Source organism: Macaca fascicularis, chromosome 15 (genome assembly GCF_037993035.2).
Source record: "Macaca fascicularis isolate 582-1 chromosome 15, T2T-MFA8v1.1".
NCBI classification, from domain to species: domain Eukaryota; kingdom Metazoa; phylum Chordata; class Mammalia; order Primates; family Cercopithecidae; genus Macaca; species Macaca fascicularis.
Window position 1 is genome coordinate 14979951 of NC_088389.1, and position 26917 is coordinate 15006867.

General features: G+C 46.6%; 2 protein-coding genes across 4 annotated transcripts in view; one reads left to right on the forward strand and one right to left on the reverse strand.

The window, feature by feature from the left end:
• The window catches only part of NUP188 (nucleoporin 188), a 65599-nt gene extending 40871 nt beyond the window's left edge, over positions 1-24728 (reverse strand). For 2 of the 3 annotated variants that reach the window (XR_012424286.1, XM_005580680.4), the window contains exons 1-8: positions 24670-24728; positions 20680-20734; positions 14294-14367; positions 10250-10334; positions 9631-9711; positions 8591-8635; positions 7094-7186; positions 6853-6972 (exon numbers count right to left, since the gene is read on the reverse strand). Coding sequence is in view for 2 of the 3 variants with exons in the window: in XM_005580680.4 (XP_005580737.2) it covers positions 6853-6972; positions 7094-7186; positions 8591-8635; positions 9631-9711; positions 10250-10334; positions 14294-14367; positions 20680-20734; positions 24670-24701 (585 nt within the window). In the remaining variant the exon portion in view is untranslated. Of the gene's footprint in view, positions 1-6852; positions 6973-7093; positions 7187-8590; positions 8636-9630; positions 9712-10249; positions 10335-14293; positions 14368-20679; positions 20735-23795 lie in introns of all 3 variants that reach the window. The other variant, XM_074016315.1, reaches the window with a different exon arrangement.
• Positions 24729-24814: 86 nt separating this feature from the next.
• On the forward strand, positions 24815-26892 carry DOLK (dolichol kinase). Its single transcript, XM_045373887.2, has one exon. It carries the CDS (start codon positions 25119-25121, stop codon positions 26733-26735), a length of 1617 nt encoding a protein of 538 aa, XP_045229822.1. The 5' UTR covers positions 24815-25118; the 3' UTR covers positions 26736-26892.
• Positions 26893-26917: the final 25 nt, after the last annotated feature.

Below are 26917 nucleotides of genomic sequence, written 5' to 3' on the forward strand. Positions count from 1 at the left end.
GACTAGCAGGCTCACATCTATAAGCCTAACACTTGAATACTTTGGGAGGCCAAAGTGGGAGGATTGTTTGAGTCCAGGAGTTCAAGACTAGTCTGGGAAACACAGCGAGACTCCATCCCTACAGAAAGTTTTTAAAAATTAGCCAGGCTTAGAGGTGCATGCCTGTAATACTAGCTATACTGGAGCCTAAGGCAGGAGAGCCGCTTGAGCTAGGGAGGTTGAGGCTGCAGTAGGCTACGACCATGGCCCTATACCCCAGCCTGGGTGACACGGTCAGATTCTGTCACAAAAAAAAAAAAAAAAAAAATCCCTATTTTTAATCCTCTTATGTGCATAATAACTCATTATGTGGATATGCTATAGATTATTCAACCAACGCCCTCAATATTTTTAATACTACATAGTATTCCACTGCACATAAATGCCATCATTTATTTAACCTGCTCACTTGGATGAGCATTTAGGTTATTAACAAACCCTTGTGAATAAAGTCGTACTATTCAACTGACAAAACTAGACATTCTTTCCAGGTGTACAGGTACAATCACCAAGAAAGATCATAGGGTAGGCCATAAAACATGAGACAGTAAATTTTAGAAGACTAAAATGACAAAGAATGTGTTCTCAGACAAAAGAACCAAATAAAAACACTGGGAACAGTAAGATGTTTCGTCTGGTATAGTACTTCACACCTGTAATCCCAGCACTTTGGGAGGCCAAGGTGGTCAGATCCCTTCAGCCCAGGAGTTCAAGACCAGCCTGGGCAACAGGGCAAAACCTGGAGCATGCTTATAGTCCTAGCTAGCTGGGAGGCTGAGGTAGGAGGATTACCTGAGCCCAGGAGGTCAAGGCTGCAGTGAGCTGTGATTGTGCCACTATACTCCAGCCTGGACAACAGAGGAAGAACCCATCTAAAAAAAAAAAAAAAAAAAAAAAAAGATATTTACGAAAAACATCCAATATTTGCACATTAAATCCAGAGAGTCTCACTCTGGGTGACAGAGTGAGACTTCCAACACAGACACACACAGACACACACACACACAGACACATACAGACACACACACACACACCCACACACACACACCCCCATTAAAAAAAGAGAGGAGGCCAGGCAGTGGTTCACGCCTATAATCCCATCACTTTGGGAGGCCGAGGCGGGCGGATTACGAGATCAGGAGATCGAGACCATCCTGACTAACACGGTGAAACCCTGTCTCTAGTAAAAATACAAAAAATTAGCCAGGCTTGGTGGCGGGTGCCTCTAGTCCCAGCTACTCGAGAGGCTGAGGCAGGAGAATGGCGTGAACCCGGGAGGCGGAGATTGCAGTGAGCTGAGATCACATCCCTGCATTCCAGCCTGGGTGACAGAGCAAGACTCCGTCTCAAAAAAATAAAAATAAAAATAAAAAAGAGAGGAAAAAAAATATATATATAAAATAAAGAAGAAGGCTGGGTACACACACACACACACACACACACACACACATATAAAGAGGCAGAAACCGATTTTAAGAAAAGAGAGAGAAGCCAGGCATGCTGGCTCACGCCTGTAATCCCAGCACTTTGGGACGCCGAGGCAGGAAGATCATGAGGTCAGGAGTTCGAGAGCAGCCTGGCCAACATGGTGAGACCCCCGTCTCTACCAAAAATACAAAAAATAGTTGAGCGTGGTGGTGGGCGCCTGTAATCCCAGCTACTTGGGCAGCTAAGGCAGGAGAATAGTTTAAACCCGGGAGGCAGAGGTTGCAGTGAGCCAAGATCATACCATTACACTCCAGCCTGGGCAACAAGAGTGAAAATTTTATATATATACACACACACACACACAGACACACAGAACAGAAATCAATTAAATATAAAACATCATAATAAAGAAAACTGGCCGGACGCGGTGGCTCACGCCTATAATCCCAGCACTTTGGGAGACTGAGCGGGGCAGATCACCTGAGCTCAGGAGTTCGAGACCACTCTGGGCAACATGGTGAAACCCTGTCTCTACTAAAATACAAAAAAAAGCTGAGCTTAACAGTGCGCACCTGTACTCCCATCTACTCGGGATGGTGAGGCAGCACAAGAATCACTTGAGTCCTGAAGGTGGAGGTTACAGTGAGCCAAGATTACGCCACTGCACTCCAGTTTGGGCTACACAGTGAGACCATCTCAAAAAAAAAAATTTTTTTTTAATAAAGAAAATTGAAGACAAAACTATCATTATCAGAAATGAGCAAGGGCACAGCACGAGACTCCAAAGAGAGTAAAAGGATAAGAAAATAATATGAACAGCCTTAGGTAAATACATTTCACTAGTGAAATGAAATGAACAAATTCCTTAAAAGATACAAATTACCAAAATTGTCCCAAATAGAAATAGGAAACTTGAATAGCTCCGTATCAATCAAGGAAAACAATTCAGTATTTAAAACTTTTTAAAACTTTTTAAAAATTTTAAAAAGAGATCAAAAAAATTTTAATCAATAAATAAAATAATTAAAAACCTTTCCACAAAGAAAACTCCAGGCCCAGATGGCTTCACTGGTAAATTCCATCAAACATTTAAAGATAAGTTCCAAAAGGCAGGAGCCATAATAGACAAAACTGAAAAAAACATTTATCAAAACTTAAAATTTTGGCTGAGCGAGGAGGCTCATGCCTGTAATCCTAGCACTCTGGGAGGCCGACGCAGGTGGATCACCTGAGGTCAGGAGTAAGACTAGCCTGACCAACATGGTGAAGCCCCATCTCTACCAAAAATAACAAAAATAAGACAGGCGTGGTGGCACATGCCTGTAATCCCAGCTACTCGGGAGGCTAGAGGCAGGGGAATCCCTTGAATCCGGGAGGCAGAGATTACACTTAGCCAAGATCGTGCCACTGCACTCCAGCCTGGGTGACAGAGTGAGACTGTCTCAAAAACAAAACAAAACAAAACAAAACAAAACACTAAAATTAAAATGTTGGCTCTTGGAAAGATACAGTCTAGGAGCTCATGCCTAGTGGCTCATGCCTGTAATCTCAGCACTTTGGGAGGCACCAAGGCGGATAAACCATTTGAGCTACAGAACTTAAGACCAGCCTGGGCAACATGGCAAAACCATCTCTACAAAAAAAAAAAAAAAAAATTAGCCAAGTGTTGTGGTACCCGCCTGTAGTCCCAGCTACTTGTGGGGCTGAGGCAGGAGGGTCACTTGAGTCAGGGAGGTCGAGACTGCAGTGAATCAGGTTCCCACCACTGGATTCCAGTCTGAGGGACAAACCGAGACCTTGTCTCAAAAAGAAAAAGAAAGACAGAGTTAAGGTGGGAAAAGACAAGCCAGTAGGTGAAAGAAAATAGTTGTGAAACATCTATCTGGTAAACAGCTTATATCTACAATATTGTATATAAAGAACTCTCACAATTTGGTAAGACAAACATCCACGAAAAACAACGGGATAAAAATGTCAACAGACACTTGACTGAAGAAGGTATAATAAGCACGTGAAAAGATGTTCAACATCACTAGTCATCAGGGAAATACAAATTAAAACCACAATGAGGCCAAGTACGATGGCTCACACCAGTAATCCCAGCACTTTGGGAGGCCAAGGCCGGTGGATCACAAGGTCAGGAGAGTGAGACCATCCTGGCTAACACGGTGAAACTCTGTCTCTACTAAAAATACAAAAAACTAGCCAGGCATGGTGGCATGCCTGTAATCCCAGCTACTCGGGAGGCTGAGGCAGGAGAATCGCTTGAAAGCAGAGGTTGCAGTGAGCCGAGATCATGCCACTGCACTCCAGCCTGGGCAACAGAGCGAGACTCCGTCTCAAAAAAAAAAAAAAAAAAGCATATGGTGTGTCAGCCGGGCGCAATGGCTTACCCCCATAATCCCAGCACTTTGGTGGGTTGAGGCAGGCAGATCACCTGAGGTCAGGAGTTCAAGACCAGCCTGACCAACATGGAGAAACCCAATCTCTACTCAAAATACAAAATTAGCTGGGCATGGTGGCGCGTGCCTTTAATCCCAGCTACTCGGGAGGCTGAGGCAGATGTGCTTGAACCCGGTAGCGGGGACTGTGGTAAGCCAAGATCATGTCACTGCACTCCAGCCTGGGCAACAAGAGTAAAACATAGTCTCAAAAAAAAAAGAGTACGATGTGTCCTAGGCCAGGCGTGGTGGCTCATACCTGTAATCTCAGCACTTTGGGAGGCCAAGGCGGGCAGATCACCTGAGGTCGGGAGTTCGAGACCAGTCTGACCAACATGGAGAAACCCTGTCTCTACTAAAAATACAAAATTAGCCTAGTGTGGTGGCGCATGCCTGTAATCCCAGCTACTTGGGAGGCTGAGGCAGGAGAATCACTTGAACCTGGGAAGCAGAGGTTGTGGTGAGCCAAGATTGCACCATTGCACTCCAGCCTGGGCAACAAGAGCGAAACTCCGTCCCAAAAAAAAAAATATATATGTATATGTATATATATATAGTGTGTCTTTCCCTTTGGTTATGTCTTTTTTTTTTTTTTTGAGACAGAGATTGCTCTGTTGCACAGGCCAGAGTACAATGGCTTCATCTTGGCTCACTGCAATCTCCACCACTCGGATTCAAGCAATTCTCCTGCCTCAGCCTCCTGAGTAGCTGGGAGCACAGGTGCGTGCCCACGCCCAGCTAACTTTTGTATTTTAATTTTATTTTTCTGAGACAGAGTCTTGTTCTGTTGCCTACGATGGACTGCAGTGGCGCAAACTCGACTCACTGCAACCTCTGCCTCCTGGGTTCAGGAAATTCTCCTGCCTCAGCCTCCCGAGTAGCTGGGATTACAGGCACGCATCACCATGCACAACTAATTTTTTTTGTATTTTTACTAGAGACGAAGTTTCACCATATTGGCTAGGCTTGCATTTTTATTTTTTATGGTTTTTCCTTTTTTTGAGACGGAGTCTTGCTCTGTCACCCTGGCTAGAGTACAGTGGCGCAATCTTGGTTCACTGTCACCTCTGCCTCCTCGGCTCAAGTGATCCTCCCACTCCAGCCTCCCGAGTAGCTGAGACTACAAGTGGGTGCCACCACACTCGCCTAATTTTTGTATTTTTAGTAGAGATGTGGTTTCACCATGTTGGCCAGGCTGGTCTTGAACTCCTGACTCAAGTGATCTGCCCACCTTGGCCTCCCAAAGTGCTGGGATTATAGGCCTGAGCCACCGTGCCCAGCCAATTTTTGTATTTTTAGCAGAAACAGGGTTTTACCATGTTGGCCAGGCTTGTCTCGAACTCCTGACCTAAAGTAATCTGCCTGCCTTGGCCTCCCACCGTGCTAGGATTACAGCCACTGTGCCCAGCCTCAGTTACGTCTTCTTTTACACCTTTTATAGCATTTTTAAAGTTCTCTTCATTTAGATTTTAAATTGTCCTAAACTTATTCCTGGGAATTTTAGGCTTGTATTGCAATTTCATGCTTCTGACTGCAAACTTTCCAAGGACAGGAATGTTATATGTATGAACGGACCCTTTTCATCCATTAACTATTTTTTAAGTAGCTGTGTTTTTGACGTGTTTTTTGTATTATTTTTAAAACAAACAAGGTCATGCTACAATCTATAGATGCAAACTAGTTTAGAAATTAGGATAAAATAATCAGACTGGTGTTACACACTGAGCAGAAAATAGTAAGATGAAATATTAAGTTCAGAATTCTATTAACCACTAAACAAATCTTAGGTAAGAAATGAAAGTAATGGGATTGCAAAAAAGTCAAAGTCAGAATTAAGTACTATTAATTAATGTCATCAATATTTTGATTTATATGACATGTTCAAACTTTTCTCAAGAATGATAATGTAGGCTGGGCGCGGTGGCTCAAGCCTGTAATCCCAGCGCTTTGGGAGGCCGAGACGGGAGGATCACGAGGTCAGGAGATCGAGACCATCCTGGGTAACCCGGTGAAACCCCGTCTCTACTAAAAAATACAAAAAAACTAGCCGGGTGAGGTGGCCGGCGCCTGTAGTCCCAGCTACTGGGGAAGTTGAGGCAGGAGAATGGCTTAAACTCGGGAGGCGGAGCTTGCAGTGAGCTGAGATCCAGCCACTGCACTCCAGCCTGGGTGACAGAGCGAGACTCCATCTCAAAAAAAAAAAAGAATGATAATCTAGGTCAGGCGCAGTGGCTCACGCCTGTAATCCCAACACTTCTGGAGGCCAAGGCAGGCAGATCACCTGAGGTCGGGAGTTCAAGACCAGCCTGGCCCACATAGTGAAACCATATCTCTTATCTCTACTAAAAATACAAAAAATTAGCTGGGCATGGTGGCAGGTGCCTATAATCCCAGCTACTTGGGAGGCTGGGGCAGTAAAATCGCTAGAACCCAGGAAACAGAGGTTGCAGTGAGCTGAGACTGTGCCATTGCACTCCAGCTTGAGGAACAGAGGGAGACTCCATCTCACCAAAAAAAAAAAAAAAAAAAAAAAAAAAGATAATCTGTATGTTTTAAATGAATGAATAAATAATTTAACTTGCAGTTCTATAAGCAAGGGTGTGCAATCCTCCTAAGAGTTCCAGGCCAGGTGTGGTGGCTCACGCTTGTAATCCCAGCACTTTGGGAGGCTAAGGTGGGCAGATCACCTGAGGTCAGGAGTTCGACACCAGCCTAGCCAAGGTGGTGAAACCCTGTCTCTACTAAAAATGCAAAAATTAGCTGGGTGTGGCGACAGGTGCCTGTAATCCCAGCTACTTGGGTGGCTGAGGTAGGAGAACTGCTTAAACTCAGGAGATGGAAGTTGCAGTGAGCCAAGATCGCACCACTACACTCTAGCCTGGGTGACAATGCGAGATTCCATCTTAAAAAACAAGAGTTACAGGAGAGCACAGTAACCACATACCATGAGATTTCCATGTGTCTCCCAAGTTGGTGCTTCAGTTTTATAAAGCTCTTCAAACTGCTGTCTGTATTTTGAAACTAGTTCCTTCTCCAATTTATCAACACAGTCTGCATATTCAACCTTTAAAAATAACCAAGAGAGTAAATTATACCTAGAATAAAAGGTAAATATTCAAATAATATTAACAAAATTATTAAGATGATACAGTGTAAAGAGAACCAAGAGGACTAAACAAGCTTACCCTATAGGGGTGTCTTTCATCTTGGAAGTAAGTGAGAAGGTGTAAGACACAACGAAGAATACAGGTTCTTTCTTCATAATAATAATCTGCAATCTGAGGAACCCAAAGATTCAAAATCAGTTACTCACCTTTGCACACAGGAAACTCAAGTTTAAATTTATTGATAATTTCACTTAAAGATGTGGATGGAAAAGTTAAATTTATATAAGGAATCACAGAAATGCAAACATACTGAATTAGGCCAAAATAAAGCAAAAGACTTTCATAAACCAGGATATACAGGATGAAAGGAATTATGGTTTAATAATATACACAAGTTTCCAAAAATGTTTTCTAGCATGATTTCTCAGAGCATTCATGTAGCACACAATGCTACCAACTGGCAGGCCAAACACATAAAAACAAATATAAAAATTCCACTGATATAGGTCCTAATTGCTTGTAACTAATGTACTTAGTTCTCACTAAATATAAAACAGGAAACTTCTTCAGAAGTCACAAATTCCACTTTAACACGAGATCCTAAGTGAGAAGGTTGCTGGAAAGGGACTGAAGAATAAAGAAATACAAATTAATCCTGTTGGACTTAGACCTAGAGGAAAAATATCCATGAACTTGTTCTCACCACCAGTAGCTGAAGAATCTCCTTGGGAGAAACCTTTCTACTGGATCCAGTGGACAAAAGCATCGTTTCAGCCAGGCACAGTGCCTCACCCCTGTAATCACAGCCCTTTGGGAGGCCGAGGCGGACGGATCACGAGGTCAGGAGATCAAGACCATGGTGAAACCCCGTCTCTACTAAAAAACTACAAAAAATCAGCCGGGCGCGGTGGCAGGCGCCTGTGGTCCCAACTACTCGGGAGGCTGAGGCAGGAGCCTCGGGAGGCTGAGGCAGGGAGGGTGAACCCGGGAGGCAGAGCTTGCAGTGAGCCGAGATCGCGCCACTGCACTCCAGCCTGGGCGACAGAGCGAGACTCCATCTCAAAAAACACAACAAACAAACAAACAAACAAAAGCATCGTTTCACAAATGAGTTAATATGCTTCTTCATTAAAAACCTCCCTGCTTATCCAACAGAAGAGTCAAAAGCCAGCAATGCTCAGGAAAATGAGGTCAAGAAGCTGTCACTCAATTTTACATCAAAGAATAGAAATGGTGAGGCCGGGCGCGGTGGCTCAAGCCTGTAATCCCAGCACTTTGGGAGGCCGAGACGGGCGGATCACGAGGTCAGGAGATCGAGACCATCCTGGCTAACACGGTGAAACCCCGTCTCTACTAAAAAATACAAAAAGCTAGCCGGGCGAGGTGGCGGGCGCCTGTAGTCCCAGCTACTCGGGAGGCTGAGGCAGGAGAATGGCGTAAACCCGGGAGGCGGAGCTTGCAGTGAGCCGAGATCACGCCACTGCACTCCAGCCTGGGTGACAGAGCCAGACTCCGTCTCAAAAAAAAAAAAATAAATAAAAAAAAATAAGAATAGAAATGGTGACTACTACTGACCTTCAGGATTAAGGCCTGGCTCTGCCTCTCATCTTGCAGTACTGTCTGAAAAGAAAAACAGAGCAGTTAAGAGGCCATCTTTCAGGCAAAACTCAAGTAATAAGAAAAGATACATACCTTCACTTCATCCTTCAAGATTATACTTGCACATTTATTTCTACATATACTTTCCACCTTATTTTCTTTTTTTTTTTTTTTTTTTTTTTTTTTTTTTTTGAGACGGAGTCTCGCTCTGTCGCCCAGGTTGGAGTGCAGTGGCCGGATCTCAGCTCACTGCAAGCTCCGCCTCCCGGGTTTACGCCATTCTCCTGCCTCAGCCTCCCGAGTAGCTGGGACTACAGGCGCCCGCCACCTCGCCCGGCTAGTTTTTTGTATTTTTTTAGTAGAGACGGGGTTTCACCGTGTTAGCCAGGATGGTCTCGATCTCCTGACCTCGTGATCCGCCCGTCTCGGCCTCCCAAAGTGCTGGGATTACAGGCTTGAGCCACCGCGCCCGGCCACCACCTTATTTTCTACTCAAATGTACCCAAACCTGTGCTCAAATCCCTTCCCTTCTCCTCTGGCCTCAGTCCTCTTATGCAAAATGAGGGACTGGGCAGGCTAGAAATTCTACCAAATCCTTATCACCTCTAATAGCCCAAGATTCCATGATTAACATGTCAGTCTTTGACCTCTCCACTCCTCCAAGTATGAAGACAGATCTCAGCTTATGTGCATACATATTCTTTATTTTTTTAAAGAGATGGGGTCTCACTCTTTTGCCCCGGCTAGAGTGCAGCAGTGCGATCACAGTTGACTGAGCCTCAAACTCCTGGGCTCAAGTGATCCTCCTGCCTCAGCCTCCCAAGAAGCTGGGAGTACAGGCACAGGCCATTGCACCCAGGTCATGCTTTTTTAAAGCCTTTAGTAGGTCTTTCCTGAAGATGACTGTACCTGATCACCTACCACTGATAAAAGAATTGGTGCCAAAACCCTTCATTATCTAAAACTAACGGAAAACGGATAAAGGTAGCAGAAAGGAGCTGACATAAACCGCAAACCTTTACTGAGTCCCGAGTACCCCTGTAGTCCTCTTGCAGGTAACACTGGAGTAACTGCACACTCTGTTCTTCATCAAGACCCTGAAACACAAGAGATTTTAAGTGAGGAACAGCCACTTCAGCTCAGAAGTCGCACACAGGATGCAGAGCATTTAAAGATTTGTCTTCTACAATGAACACAGGACTTGAATAAACAAAAATGCTACTCAAAGATTCATTCAACATAACAATTCTGACTCTAATGGAAGACAAGAGCCAGTCACTGACATACAATTTTTATTACAATTAAATGTACATGCCAGAAACAACGATGCTTATTCACCAAGCACTCTAATACAGCAGTAGGCATGATGTGAGTTTCTGAAATGACAAACTTAGTCACCTTAAAGACCACCACATGTCTGGTGAAGAAAACCCTATGATATGCAGTAAATGGATCAGGCAACTTTGACTTGTAACTTTTAGGGAGAAGAGTTACAACCTGGGTATTTATAAAACACAACATGTTCAATTTAATTCCCAAAACAAAAATAAACTGAATTTTCACTATCACTAGCAACACAACCATATACATCCACACTGCAAGCAATAAACTGAGCGAGTGCTAATTTTTACTCACCAAAAACTTGCTGATTCTTAAACCCAGTTCCTTCAATGGTGACGCTACATCTTTATTAGCTTTCACTTTTTCAGCTGAACTTGGGCTATGAAAAGAACAGTGAATCATTTCTTCATTCTCAATAGCCCACTGAGTTTAAAACAAAAATATTTTAAAATATTTTCACTACAGACTTTTTTCTGCCCTTCAGATGCCTATAAAATACACACACACACACACACACACACACACACACACACACACACACATTCACCTCCACAGACTTCATAACACAGAACTGGTTATGCCTAAGTAACAACAAACAAACAAACAAACAAACGAAAGTGGTTAAATTACAGTTATAACAATGTTATTTGTAAACACATTAAGTTACATTATTTTTGATCCTTACTACTACCCTGAAAGGCAAATATCACTATTCTCCTTTTACAAATGGAATTGCCAACAGTTAGAAAGGGTAAATAACTTACCAAAAATCCCACAGCTAATAAACAGTTGCTAAAATTTATTTATTTATTTATTTTTATTTATTTTTTTTTTTTGAGATGGAGTCTTGCTCTGTCGCCCGGGCTGGAGTGCAGTGGCCGAATCTCAGCTCACTACAAGCTCTGCCTCCCAGGTTTACGCCATTCTCCTGCCTCAGCCTCCCGAGTAGCTGGGACTACAGGCGCCTGCCACCTCGCCCGGCTAGTTTTTTGTATTTTTTAGTAGAGACGGGGTTTCACCGTGCTAGCCAGGATGGTCTCGATCTCCTGACCTCGTGATCCGCCCGTCTCGGCCTCCCAAAGTGCTGGGATTACAGGCTTGAGCCACCGCGCCCGGCCAGTTGCTAAAATTTAAAACCAGGTCTGTGGCATACATACATATTATCTGTAATAGCTCTGTCCACTGAGAAAGCCTAGAAGTTATAACACTCCAATAGCAGCAGGCACATGCAGCACCCAGATCCTGCTTTACAATACCATTATCTAATAACAGCATTCCTTGGAGAATTGGTTGATTCTAGAGCCAGGGCAAGGAAAATACAAGAAAATCTTGAAGCATCTTATAGTGAAAGAAAGTACAGAAGGGTTTAAAACACCAAAGTCGGCTGGGCGCGGTGGCTCACGCCAGTAATCCCAGCACTTTGGGAGGCCGAGACGGGCGGATCACGAGGTCAGGAGATGGAGACCATCCTGGCTAACACGGTGAAACCCCGTCTCTACTAAAAAATACAAAAAACTAGCCGGGCGAGGTGGCGGGCGCCTATAGTCCCAGCTACTCGGGAGGCTGAGGCAGGAGAATGGCGTGAACCCGGGAGGCGGAGCTTGCAGTGAGCTGAGATCCGGCCACCGCACTCCAGCCTGGGTGACAGAGCGAGACTCCGTCTCAAAAAAAAAAAAAAAAAAAAACCAAAGTCCTTTTGGTAGGAGATAACTTAATAGAAAAAAAAAGGAAAAGAAAAAAGGAAGGACACGCCCAAAGGAGAGAGGCCAACCTAAAAGAATGCCCAATGGCCAAAGCTGAAACAAGGTATAAACAAAGTATAAAATAAATAAAATAAATATATTTGAGTCCATACTGATATAAACTAATGAATAAATAAATTGGGTAGGGAGAGGCCAGCACAATGGCTCATGCCTGTAATCCCAGCACTTTGGGAGGTCGAGGCAGGAGGGTAGCTTGAGGCCAGGAGTTTGAGACCAGCCTAGACAATAAAGTGAGACCTCCACCTCCACCAAAAATGAAAAAAATTACCTGGACATGGCTATATTTAGTACTCACTTCCAAAAAATAAAGTAGGAAAAGAGAAAAAAGTAACTTTACAGAGGAGAAACTTGTCTAACGCCTCCTTAACTGAGTGGCCAAGACTAATATCACCAGTGATTTCATGTGGACAGCATGTACTCTCTGCTATGATGTGGTAAGAAGGGTAGCTCAGCCAGGCGCGGTGGCTCACGCCTATAATCCCAGTACTTTGGGAGGCTGAGGCAGGCGGATCACCTGAGGTCAGAAGTTCAAGACCAGACTGACCAATATGGTGAAACCATGTTTCTACTAAAAACACAAAAATTATCCAGGCATGGTGACGTGCACCTGTAGTCTCAGCTACTAGGGAGGCTGAGACAGAACTTCTTGAACCCAAGAGGCAGAGGTTGCAATGAGCTGAAATCGCACCACTGCACACCAGCATGGGCAACAAGAGCAAAACTCCATCTCAAAAAAAAAGAAGCGCACCTCACCTCTGGGTATTCTTTCCAAAAACTCACACCCCTAATAGTCTAGTAATAAGAAAAACATCACACAAACCCAAATTGGGGGCATCCTACAAAATAACTGACCAGTCCTCAAACCTGTTCAAGGTCATGAAAATCAAGGTAAGACTAAGACACTGTCCAGCTAAGAGGAGACTACAGGCATCTGACAACTAGGTTGGATTCTGGAACACAAAAAAGATAGTAAAGAAAACAGTAGGCTGGGTATGGCAGCCCACGCCTGTAATCTCAGCACTTTGGGAGGATGAGGCGGGCAGATCACTTGAGATCAGGAGTTCGAGGCCAGCCTGGCCAACATGGTGAAACCCCGTCTCTACTGAAAATACGAAAATTAGCAGGCATGGTGGTGGGTGCCTGTAATCCCAGCTACTCAGGAGGCTGAGGCAGGAGAATTGCTTAAACCCATGACGTGGAGGTTTCAGTGAGCCGAGATCGTGCCACTGCACTCCAGCCTGGGTAACAGAGGGAGACTGCATCTCAAAAACAAAAACAACAACAACAAAATAACAGACACTGGGGCCGAGAGCAGTGGCTCACACCTATAATCCCAGCACTTTGGGAGGCTGAGGTGGAAGGATCACTTGAGGTCAGGAGTTCAAGACCAGCCTGGCCAACATAGTGACACCCCATCTCTACTAAAAATAGAAAAAAATTAGCTGCGTGTGGTGGTGGGCACCTGTAATCCCAGCTATTCAGGAGGCTGAGGCAAGAGAATCACTTGAACCTGGGTGGTGGAGGTTGCAGTGAGCTGAGATTGTGACACTGCACTCCAGCCTGAGCGATAAGGGCAAAACTCCATCTCAAAAAAAAAAAACAGACACTGGAATGAGACCACCAGGTTCGAATCCTGGTTCTACCACTTACTAGTTGTACCATGGCAAGTTACCTAACCGCTTTGTGCCTCAGTTTCCCCATTGGTAAAATGGAAACAATGATAAGAGTACCTAAATGTGATAATATAGTGATTATCTTTTTTAAAAGTCCATGTATTTTAGATACATAGTCAAGTATTTGCAGATAAAATAACAAGGTATCTGGGATTTACTTCAAGGTAATTATGGGGGAAGAGTTAACAGATGAATAACAAGGAAAAGTTCATCGTTAACCTAAGGGAATGAAAATGGAAGGTAAAGATGTAATACATTCAAAATAAGTACAAAAGTCGAAGGGAAATGAGCTTGACTTCAACTACAATGCATAACAGAATGAGATCTGGACTAGGAATCAAGATCAAATAGGCCCAGCCCTACAAGCCATATTCTCTTTATTTGTAACTACTCTATATTTTATTACTGTGTTTTCCACTACCCAATACAAAGATCTATATATTCACCCAAAAAATAAAAGTAGTAACTATCTCAAAGGGGTGTTGTGGGGATTAAGTAACTTTTGATAAGTCAGGTGTTTACAGTAATAATTGTTACATAGTTAACACTACACAAGTGTCAGTTGTTAGTATCATCGTGCTATCTCCCACCAATTAGTGCTTGCACAGACACTGTGGACTCTGAATAAATATCAGAAAATTTGTTGAATGTTTAATAAATCCTCATCCCCACACATAGGTCATAATTATATTCTACAATACTGTATTTGTAGAAGGAATTTCCTTTTCTTTCAGCCAACAACAAAAAAAAATGTAATCTACTCTTTTCCACTGGTAAACGAAATTGTATTATCTCTGGTATATATAACCCTACAAAATCATCAAAGCATACAGGAGGATGGTTTCATCCACGCCAGCTTCCTTAAGGGAATTACTTTAACCAGACGCCTGGAATTGCCATACCTGGGAGGTTTGTAGTAAGAAAGCCCCTCTAACAATCGCCGCCAATGTTTATTCAGTTCTGCCTCAATCTGACTCTGGAAAAGAACAAGGCAATTATACAAATGCAGAATTTTTTTTTTTTTTTTTTTTTGAGACACAGTCTTGCTCTATCACCCAGGCTGGAGTGCAGTGGCACGAATTTGGCTGACCGCAACCTCCGCCTCCCGGGTTCAAGTGATTCTCGAGTCTCAGCCTCCCGAGTAGCTGGAATTACAGGTGCCAGCCACCATACCCAGCTAATTATTGTATTTGTAGTAGAGATGGGGTTTCACCATGTTGGCCAGGCTGATCTTGAACTCCCAACCTCAGGTGATCTGCCCGCCTCAGCCTCCCAAAAGTGCTGGGATTACAGGCGTGAGCCAAGGCACCCGACCACAAATGCAGTTTTTTGTGTGTTTGTTTGTTTGTTTAAGACAGAGTCTCACTCTACTGCCCAGGATGGAGTGCAGTGGCACAATCTTGGCTCACTGCAACCTCCACCTCCTGGGTTCAAGCAATTCTCCTATCTTAGCCTTCTGAGTAGATGGGACTACAGCTTTGCACACCATGTCAGTCAGTTTTTTTGTATTTTTAGTAGAGATGGGGTTTCACCATATTGGCCAAGCTGGTCTTGAACTCCTAACCTCGTGATTCGCCCGCATGAGCCTCCCAAAGTGCAGGGATTACAGGTGTGAGCTACCACGCCCGGCCCAAATGCAGTTTTATTAATAATCAGACTCGGCCAGGCACGATTCGACTGCTTGGCCTCCTTCTTAGGTTGAGGTAGCAGAATGATATCTGTAGCCCTACTCTCAGCAGAAAATCAATGAACACAGGTATCTTTTCATAAACAGAATCAATGAAATACAAAGAAAGGTAATCCCAGCACTTTGGGAGGCCAAAGTGGGCAAATCCCCTGAGGCTGGCAGTTGGAGACCAGCCTGACCAACATGGAGAAACCCTGTCTCTACTAAAAAATACAAAATTAGCTAGGTGTGGTGGTGTATGCCTGTAATCCCAGCTACTCGAGAGGCTGAGGCAGGAGAATCACTTGAACCTGGGAGGCAGAGGTTGTGGTGAGCCGGGATTGCACCAATGCACTCCAGCCAGGGCAACAAGAATGAAACTCCGTCTCAAAAAAAAAAAAAAAAAAAAAAAAAAATCAGATTTCAGACTCACACTAAGTATTACACATTCTTTTTTTTTTTTTTTTTTTTTTTTTTTTGAGATGGAGTCTCGCTGTGTTGCCCGGGCTGGAGTGCAGTGGCCGGATCTCAGCTCACTGCAAGCTCCGCCTCCTGGGTTTTTACGCCATTCTCCTGCCTCAGCCTCCCGAGTAGCTGGGACTACAGGCGCCCGCCACCTCGCCCAGCTAGTTTTTTTTTGTATTTTTAGTAGAGACGGGGTTTCACCTTGTTAGCCAGGATGGTCTCGATCTCCTGACCTTGTGATCCGCCCGTCTCGGCCTCCCAAAGTGCTGGGATTACAGGCTTGAGCCACCGCGCCCGGCCTACACATTCTTTTGAGTGTTTTTAATATGCATTTTCCCCACAGTTGAAATCATTTTGAATACAGAATTCTGTAACCTTCTTTTCTTTGCTTAACATTATAACATAATGACTTAACCTTATTATGAAAGTCTTGATAAACATACTTTCAAGTTGCTGCATAATACTTTATTAAGTTGGTAGATCATAATTCATTTACCATTCCTCTGTTTGATATACTTAAGCTGACTGTAATTATTTAATAATATAAATGATGTTGTGGTGAAATTTTCTTTGTTGTTTTTTGAGACAGGGTTCTGTCACCCAGGTTGGAGTGCAGTGATGCAATCATGGCTCACTGCAGCCTTGATATCCTGAGCTTAAGCGATCTTTCCACCACAGCCTCCTGAGTAGCTGAAACTATTAATACAAGCATATGCCACCAGGCCCAATTTTTTTTGTTTGTTTGTTTTGAGACAGAGTCTTGCTCTGTTGTCTAGGCTTGCGTGCAGTTGCTCGATCTTGGCTCACTTCAACCTCTGCCACCTGAGTTCAAATGATTCTCCTGCCTCAGCCTCCCAAGCAGCTGGGACTATAGGCGCCTGCCACCAGACCTGGATAATCGTTTGTATTTTTAGTAGAGACGGGGTTTCACCGTATTAGTCAGGATAGTCTCAATCTGACTTCGTGATCCAACTGCCTTGGCCTCCCAAAAGTGCTGGGATTACAGGCAAGAACCACTGCACCCGGCCTAAGTTTTTTATATTTTGTATGAATCGGGTCTCACTATGTTGCCCAGGCTGATCTCAAACTCCTGGGCTCAAGTAATTCTCCCACCTTGGCCTGCCAAGGTGCTGGGATTATAGGCATGAGCCCCCACGCCTAGTCACTGTGGTGGTTTTTTTTTTTTTTTGAGAGAGACTCTCGTTCTGTTTCCTAGGATGGAGTGCAGCAGCGCGATCTCGGCTCACTGTAACCTCTGCCTCCCAGGTTCAAGTGATTCTCCTGCCTCAGCCTCCTGAGTAGCTGGGATTACCCACTACTCAGGTGCCCACCACCACGCCCAGCTCCGTTTTGTGTTTTTAGTAGAGATGGGGTTTCACCATGTTGGCCTGGTTGGTCCTGAACTCCTGATCTCAGGTGATCCACCCACCTTGGCCTCCCAAAGTGCTGGGATTACAGGCATAAACCACCACGCCTGGCCTGTGGTAAAGTTTTATGTGCAAAACTTTTTCAGGAACTTTTTAAAGATACATTCCTATAAGCAAAATTATCAAATGAAGACATTTCAAAAAATGCCAAGGCTCTAAAATAAGTAACATTAATTCTGCTAACAATAGTAACGAAAATAAATGAGTGTCATCTTAACACTTTATCTTCACAGGGTCAGAACACTCGAAAATCAACATGAAGAACTGTCCTTTATTGATTATATACTTGGAAATAACCTAGAAACCAGGCCAGGTGCAGTGGCTCACATCTGTAATACCACCACTTTGGGAGGCCAAGGTGTGTGGATCCTTGAGCCCAGGAGTTCGAGACTAGCCTAAGCAACAAGGTAAAACCCCATCTCTACAAAAAATACAAAAATTTGCCAGGCGTGGTGGCTAATTTCTGTGGTCCCAGTTGCTCAGGAGACTGAGGATCACTTGATCCTGGAGATGGAGGCTGCAGTGAGCCAAGATTGTGTCACTGCACTCCAGCCTGGTGGACAGAGTAAGACCATGTCTCAAAAATAAAAATAAAGGCCGGGCGCGGTGGCTCAAGCCTGTAATCCCAGCACTTTGGGAGGCCGAGACGGGCGGATCACGAGGTCAGGAGATCAAGACCATCCTGGCTAACACGGTGAAACCCCGTCTCTACTAAAAAATACAAAAAACTAGCCAGGCGAAGTGGCGGGCGCCTGTGGTCCCAGCTACTCGGGAGGCTGAGGCAGGAGAATGGCGTAAACCCGGGAGGCGGAGCTTGCAGTGAGCTGAGATCCGGCCACTGCACTCCAGCCTGGGCGACAGAGCCAGACTCAATCTCAAAAAATAAAATAAAATAAAATAAAAAATAAAAAATAAATAAAAATAAAAATATTAGAAACCTCAAGCCCGTAATCCCAGCACTTTGGGAGGCCGAGACGGGCGGATCACGAGGTCAGGAGATCGAGACCATCCTGGCTAACACGGTGAAACCCCGTCTTTACTGAAAAAATACAAAAAACTAGTCGGGTGAGGTGGCGGGCACCTGTAGTCCCAGCTACTCCGGAGGCTGAGGCAGGAGAATGGCGTAAACCCGGGAGGCGGAGCTTGCAGTGAGCTGAGATCCGGCCACTGCACTCTAGCCTGGGCGACAGAGCAAGACTCTGTCTCAAAAAAATAAAAAATAAAAAATAAAAAAATATATATATATTAGAAACCACTGCCTCTATGATCAAGGCCTGAGACTCTTTCTTGGGCTGAGGTAGCAGAATGATATTTGTACCCCTACTCTCAGCAGCCAATCAATGAACACAGCTATCTTTTCATAAACGGAATCAATGAAATACAAAGAAAGGTAAATTTAGAAGACTTCAGTGGCTAGGCAAGGTAGTCTCATTTCAGCAAGGAAGTAGGGTATGAAAAATGTTTATAAAGCTTTTTGCTTTTTTGAGCCAGGGTCTCACTGTGTCTCCCAGGCTAGAGTTCACTGCAGCCTCAATCTCCCAGACTTAAGCAATCCTCCCACCTCGGACTCCTAAGTAGCTGGGACTACAGACATGCACCACCATGCCTGGCTAATTTTTTTTTTTTTTTTTTTTTTTTTTTGAGATGGAGTCTTGCTCTGTCACCCAGGCTGGAGTGCAGTGGCGCGATGGCTCACTGCAAGCTCCACCTCCTGGGTTCATGCCATTCTCCTGCCTCAGCCTCCTGAGTAGCTGGGACTACAGGTGCCCGCTACCACGTCCAGCTAATTTTTTTGTATTTTTAGTAGAGACGCGGTTTCACCTTGTTAGCCAAGATGGTCTCGATCTCCTGACCTTATGATCCGCCCGTCTCGGCCTCCCAAAGTGCTGGGATTACAGGTGTGAGCCACCGCGCCCGGCCAACTAATTTTTTTTTTAATTTTTTGTAGAGACGGGGTCTTGCTATGTTGCCAGGGCTAGCCTTGAGCTTGTGCACTCAATTGATCCTTCTACCACGGCCTTTCAAAGTGCTGGGATTACAGGTATGAGCCACTGCATCTGGCCATGTTTATAGTTTTAGGAATAAAAAAAGTGTTTACACCAGGCACAGTGGCTCACGCCTGTAATCCCAGCACTTTGGGAGGCTGAGGCAGGCAGATCACCTGAGGTCAGGAGTTCAAGACCAGCCTGGCCAACATGGTGAAACCCCATCTCTACTAAAAATACAAAAATTAGCCGGGCGTGGTGGTATGCACCTGTAATCCCCAGCTCCTTAAGAGGCTAAGGCAGGGAATCACTTGAACCCAGGAGACACAGGTTGTAATGAGCCGAGATCGTGCCTCTGCACTCCAACCTGGCGAGAACCAGACTCCGTCTCAACAACAACAACAACAAAAAACGTAGCTGGGTGTGGTGGCTCATGCCTGTAACCCCAGCACTTTGGAATGCTGAGGGAGGCAGATCACCTGAGGTCAGAAGTTCGAGAACGACCTGGCCAACATGGCAAAACCCTGTCTCTACTAAAAATATAAACATCAGCCGGGCATGGTGGCGGACACCTCTAATCCCAGCTACTCGGGAGGCTGAGGCAGGAGAATCACTTGAACCCAGATGGCAAAGGTTGAAGTGAGCCAAGATCGAGCTACTACACTCCAGCCTGGGAGCAAGATTCCTGTCTCAAAAAAAAAGAAAAAAAGAGGCCGGGCGCGGTGGCTCAAGCCTGTAATCCCAGCACTTTGGGAGGCCGAGACGGGCGGATCACTAGGTCAGGAGATCGAGACCATCCTGGCTAACACGGTGAAACCCCGTCTCTGCTAAAAAATACAAAAAACTAGCCGGGCGCGGTGGCGGGCGCCTGTAGTCCCAACTACTCGGGAGGCTGAGGCAGGAGAATGGCGTGAACCCGGGAGGCGGAGCTTGCAGTGAGCTGAGATCCGGCCACTGCACTCCAGCCTCGGCGGCAGAGCCAGACTCTATCTCAAAAAAAAAAAAAAAAAAAAAAAAAAGAAAAAAAAAAGTGGCCAGGTGCAATGGCTCACGCCTGTAATCCCAGGACTTTGAGATGCCAAGGCGAGTGGATCACCTGAGGTCAGGAGTTCAAGACCAGCCTGGCCAACAATGGTGAAACCCTGTCTCCACTAAAAATACAAAACTTAGCCAGGCGTGGTGGCGTGCACCTGTAATCTCAGCTACTCGGGAGGCTGAGGAAGGAGAATCGCTTGAACCTGGGAGGCGGAGGTTGCAGTAAGCTGAGATCATGCTATTACACTCCAGCCTGGGTAACAAGAGTGAAACTCTACCTCAAAATAAATAAATAGGCCAGGCACAGTAGCTCACGCCTATAATCACAGTAATATGGGAGGTCAAAGAGGGCAGATCACCTGAGGTCAGGAGTTTGAGACCAGCCTGACCAAAATGCAGAAACCACATCCCTACCAAAAATACAAAATTAGTCAGGTGTGGTGGTGCATGCCTGTAACACTAGCTACTCAGGGAGGCTGAGGCACGAGAATCGCTTGAACCTGGGAGGCAGAGGTTGCGGTGAACCGAGTTCACGCCACTGCACTCCAGCCTGGGCAACAAGAGCGAAACTCCATCTCTAAATAAATAAATAAATAAATGTGTTTACTTCCTACATTTAAAAAAAAAAAAAAAAAAAAGGGTTTTTTTTTTTTTGTAACAAAAGCTACACAAAGAACCCAGAGAACCCACTCAAGAACACCGCCACTTACCAGCTCTCTCAGAGCTGACCTTCCAAGCAGAATAGTCCACAGTTCTCTACTGCTTCTGCAAAATGAAAGAACAGAGATAATTTTGCTCTTTTTGATCATACAAACTTGTACACTGCCTCAGAGCCATTTTGTCTACTCTCTACAAGCAAAACATCTCAATATACAAAATGATTTGTTAAATTTTTGGAGAGTAATCTTTTATACAATAATATTGTTACAGGCGGGCGCAGTAACTCATGCCTGTAATCGTGGCACTTTGGGAGGCCGAGGCGAGCGGATCATGAGGTCAGGAGATAGAGACCATCCTGGCTAACACGGTTAAACCGTCTCTACTAAAAATACAAAAAATTGGCCGGGGGTTGTGGCGGGTGCCTGTATCCCCAGCTACTTGGGAGGCTGAGACAGGAGAATGGCATGAACCCAGGAGGTGGAGCTTGCAGTGAGCCGAGATCGCGCCACTGCACTCCAGCCTGGGCAACAGAGCAAGACTCTGCTTCAAAAAAAAAATAATAATAAAATTTAAAATACTGTTAGAAATTTAGTGTTCAAAATATAAATTAGGAAACTAAAACATAAGATTTTAACCTGGCCAGGCATGGTGGCTCATGCCTGTAATCCCAGCAGTTTGGGAGGCTAAGTTGGGTGGATCACCTGAGGTCAGGAGTTTGAGACCAGCGTGGCCAACATGGCCCCATCTCTACTAAACAAAAACCTCATCTCTACTAAAAATACAAAAATTAGTCGGGCATGGTAGCAGGTTCCTGTACTCCCAGATACTCGGGAGGCTGATACACAAAAATCGCTTGAACACAGCAGGCAGAGGTTGCAATAAGCCAAGATCACACTACTGCACTCCAGCCTGGGTGACGATGTGTCTATCTCCAACAAACAAAAAAAGACATTCTCTCAATAAATAGTTATTACTTAAAAAAAAAAGTTATTAAAGGTACAGAGATTTTATTTTGTCAGATTCTAAACCATCACTGAGAATAGTAATCTGTAATAATCAAACACTGCTTAGAAAGCCTATCTGCAGAGAGAGAAGGGATGAAAAGATCCTAAACTATGCTAAACATTTTGCAAAAAGAATGCAAGCTATGGCTGGATGTGGTAGCTCACACCTGTAATCCCAGCACTTTGGGAGGCCGAGGTAGGCGGATCACGAGGTCAAGAGATCGAGACCATCCTGGCCAACAAGGTGAAACCCCGTCTCTACTAAAAACACAAAAATTAGCTGGGCATGGTAGTGCGTGCTTGTAGTCCCAGCTACTTGGGAGGCTGAGGCAAGATAATCGCTTGAACCCGGAGGCAAAGGTTGCAGTGAGCCGAGATCGCATCACTGCATTCCAGTCTGGCGACAAGGCGAGACTCCTTCTCAAAAACAAACAAACAAAAAAAAAAGAATGCAAACTATGTTAACTACAAGGTAAAACGAAAAAATAAGCCGGGAACGGTGGCTCACACCTGTAATCCCAGCACTTTGGAAGGCCAAGGTGGAAGGAGTACTTGAGCCCTGGAATTTGAGACCAGCCTGGGCAACATGGCGAATCCCTGTCTCTACAAAAAAAAATAGAAAATTAGCTAGTGTGGGCCGGGCACAATGGCTCACATCTGTAATTCCAGCACTTTGGGAGGCTGAAGCGGGCGGATCACTTGAGGTCAAGAGTTCGAGACCAGCCTGGACAGACCAGATGGTGAAACCCCATCTCTACTAAAAATACAAAAATTAGCCAGGCATGGTGGCAGATGCCTGTAGTCCCAGCTATTGGGAGACTGAGGCACAATAATCACTTGCACCCAGGAGGTGGAGGTTGCAGTGAGCTGAGATCGCGCCACTGCACTCCAGCCTGGACGACAAAGAATCTGTCTCAAAAAAAAAAAAAAAAATTAGCTAGTGTGGTGGTGTGCACCTATGTTTCCAGCTCCTGGGAGGGCTGATGATGTAGGAGGCGCCACTGAGCCCTGGAGGGCAAGGCTGCAGTGAGTCATAATCAGGAGTGATCAAGGAGGATCACCTGAGCCTAGGAGTTCGAGATTAGCATGGGCAACACAGTGAGATCTTGTCTCTACAAAAAATACAAAAATTAGCCAAGCATGGTGGCATGTGCCTGTAGCCCTAGCTACTTTGGAGGCTGAGGTGGGAGAATCAGTTGGGCCAGGGAGGCAGAGGTTGCAGTGAGCCAAGATCCTGCCACTGCACTCCAGCCTGCGTGACAGAACAAGACCCCTTCTCAAAAAAAAAAAAAAAACACTGTAACACAAAGCACTAGCTCTGTTTTAAAATTGTCAGTCTGTAAGCCCAGCACTTGGGGAGGCCGAGGCCAGCGGATCACCTGAGGTCATGAGTTGGAGACCAGCCTGGCCAACATGGTGAAACCCTGTCTCTATTAAAAATACAAGAAATTAGTTGCGCGTGGTAGCGGGCGACTGTAATCCCAGCTACTCGGGAGACTGAGGCAGGAGAATCCTTTGAACCCAGGAGGCAGAGGTTGCAGTGAGTGAAAATCGGGCCAGTGCACTTCAGCCTGGGCAACAACAGTGAGACTCTGTCTCAAATAACTAGTCTTTTAGGATTTTCTCATCAAAAGAGGTTTAAACACACCTAAAATTTATACATCTCTTTCCTAATGGTTAATGCTTTAAAAGCAACTTCGATTCTGCTCAATGAATAGCCACCAACTCCCACATGGCACACTGGAATCACTAATCATTTTTCTCATAACAAGACAGTATTCAGGCCAGGCATGGTGGCTCATGCCTGTAATCCAGCAGTTAAAGAGGCTGAAGCTGACAGATCACTTGAGGTCAGGCGTTCCAGACCAGCCTGGCCAAAATGGTGAAACCCTGTCTCCACTTAAAACACAAAAATTAGCCGGGTGTGGTGGTGCGCACCTGTAGTCTTATCTACTGGGGAGGCTGAGGCAGGAGAATCGCTTGAACCCGGGAGGCAGAGGTTGCAGTGAGCCGAGATGGCGCCACTGGACTCCAGCCTGGGCGACACAGTGAGACTCCATCTCAAAAAAAAAAAAAGTGGGGAAAACACTGCTGGCACAGGGAAGGATAAGAGGCACGGATGTTTAATTTTAAGGAGGGAGGGTGGTGGGAAGACCGAAGACCTTCGAGCTGCAATGTGGAAAACGGAGGGAGGCGTGGTGGTCTGGTTATAGCACTGGAGGCACGCAGACTTCAGCCTGAATCCTCTCTTTATCACTTGGCTAGCTCCGAGCCGGACTTCTGAGTCATCCGTGAAATACAAGGCGCCTCTCGGAGTTGCGAGAATTGAATGAGGTAACTCATGGGAAGCGCTCCATCAGGGTCTGACGCTAGAAAGCACTTTGTGAGAATTGTAGCTTTCGTATGTAATATTTCATCTTCTTGTCCCTAAAGCCTAGTTCAGTCCCTTAAATCTCTTGGAGGATTTGGACATGCTCGCCGACTGATTCAATGCAAGAAAAGAACGATTCGAGGCGTGGAGAGGGCAGAAACCGCAAGCGCGGCTCCGCTCGACGCGAAACAAAATCCTAACAAGAACAGACCGCGGGAGAGGTTGGGGAGCCAGCAGGGCGCACTCGACGCCGGGGCAGGACACTGGGAGCCTGCAGCAGGGACGTGGGTGGGGGGTACCCGAGGCGACCGCAAAGCTCCCCGTGGCTCGAGGGAGCGTCACGGCCGGACAAGGAAGCGCGGGCGGGGCGCCAAGGGACGCGCCGGAGCTGAGAGGAGAGGAAGGCAAAGTGCCCTGGATGAGGAGATGGGAGGCCAACCGCGGAGCGAAGGGGTGAAGAGCCGGCCCCCCTCCTGAAGAAGACTTCAGATCCCCGCGCGCGGGGACCGTTTGGACGTAACCGCCTCCTGTCTCAGTGCCCGTCCACCCAGCCGGGGTTGGCCCTGCCACCGTCGCCACATCCCGCCTCCAATTCCCGCCCCTCTTCCGCTCGGCTTTGACCCCGCGCCTCACAGCCACCCCGGTCCACTCGACCCGCTCCGCACCTCACACACGGCCCGCCGGCGGCCGCCGCCATCTTCGAGCGCGCGCGCGCCCTAACCCCGCCCCCAGACGCCATGCCCACGTGACCGCTCGCCCCCGGACCGGGAGCGTGGGCGGGGATTTCATCACGTGACGTTGCCGCGGGGCAGTGCCAAGATGGCGAGGCCCAAAGAGGTGAGGAGCCGGCAGCGGGGGCGGCTGTAACTGAGAGGAAGGCTGCAGAGTGGCGACGTCTACGCCGTAGGTTGGAGGCTGTGGGGGGTGGCCGGGCGCCAGCTCCCAGGCCGCAGAGAGTGACCTGCGGTGGAGTTCCCTCCTCGCTGTTGGAGAACGGAGGGAGAAGGTTGCTGGCCGGGTGAAAGTGCCTCCCTCTGCTTGGCGGGGCTGAGGGGCCCGAAGTCTAGGACGTCCGTAGTCACCCCGGCCTCTGTGAAGCCCCAGGTCTAGAGACATGACCCGAGAGTGCCCATCGCCGGCCCCGGGGCCTGGGGCTCCGCTGAGTGGATCGGTGCTGGCAGAGGCGGCAGTAGTGTTTGCAGTGGTGCTGAGCATCCATGCAACTGTATGGGACCGATACTCGTGGTGCGCCGTGGCCCTCGCAGTGCAGGCCTTCTACGTCCAATACAAGTGGGACCGTCTGCTACAGCAGGGAAGCGCCGTCTTCCAGTTCCGAATGTCCGCAAACAGTGGCCTACTGCCCGCCTCCATGGTCATGCCTTTACTTGGACTAGTCATGAAGGAACGGTGCCAGGCTGCTGGGAACCCGTTCTTTGAGCGTTTTGGCATTGTGGTGGCAGCCACTGGCATGGCAGTGGCCCTCTTCTCATCAGTGTTGGCGCTCGGTATCACTCGCCCAGTGCCAACCAACACTTGTGTCATCTTGGGCTTGGCTGGAGGTGTTATCATTTATATCATGAAGCACTCGCTGAGCGTGGGGGAGGTGATCGAAGTCCTGGAAGTCCTGCTGATCTTCGTTTATCTCAACATGATCCTGCTGTACCTGCTGCCCCGCTGCTTCACCCCTGGTGAGGCACTGCTGGTATTGGGTGGCATTAGCTTTGTCCTCAACCAGCTCATCAAGCGCTCTCTGACACTGGTGGAAAGTCAGGGGGACCCAGTGGACTTCTTCCTGCTGGTGGTGGTAGTAGGGATGGTACTCATGGGCATCTTCTTCAGCACTCTCTTTGTCTTCATGGACTCAGGCACCTGGGCCTCCTCCATCTTCTTCCACCTCATGACCTGTGTGCTGAGCCTTGGTGTGGTCCTACCCTGGCTGCACCGGCTCATCCGCAGGAACCCCCTGCTCTGGCTTCTGCAGTTCCTTTTCCAGACAGACACCCGTATCTACCTCCTAGCCTATTGGTCTCTGCTAGCCACCTTGGCCTGCCTGGTGGTGCTGTACCAGAATGCCAAGCGGTCATCTTCCGAGTCCAAGAAGCACCAGGCCCCCACCATCGCCCGAAAGTATTTCCACCTCATTGTGGTAGCCACCTACATCCCAGGTATCATCTTTGACCGGCCACTGCTCTATGTAGCTGCCACTGTATGTCTGGCGGTCTTCATCTTCCTGGAATATGTGCGCTACTTCCGCATCAAGCCCTTGGGTCACACTCTACGGAGCCTCCTGTCCCTTTTTCTGGATGAACGAGACAGTGGACCACTCATTCTGACACACATCTATCTGCTCCTGGGCATGTCTCTTCCCATCTGGCTGATCCCCAGACCCTGCACACAGAAGGGTAGCCTGGGGGGAGCCAGGGCCCTCGTCCCCTATGCTGGTGTCCTGGCTGTGGGTGTGGGTGATACTGTGGCCTCCATCTTTGGTAGCACCATGGGGGAGATCCGCTGGCCTGGAACCAAAAAGACTTTTGAGGGGACCATGACATCTATATTTGCGCAGATCATTTCTGTAGCTCTGATCTTAATCTTTGACAGTGGAGTGGACCTAAACTACAGTTACGCTTGGATTTTGGGGTCCATCAGCACTGTGTCCCTCCTGGAAGCATACACTACACAGATAGACAATCTCCTTCTGCCTCTCTACCTCCTGATATTGCTGATGGCCTAGCTGTTACAGTGCAGCAGCAGTGACAGAGGAAACAGACATGGGGAGGGCGAACAGTCCCCACAGCAGACAGCTACTTGGGCATGAAGAGCCACGGTGTGAAAAGCAGATTTGATTTTTCAGTTGATTCAGATTTAAAATAAAAATCAAAGCTCTCCTAGTTCTAGTTTTGCTGATACTTATTT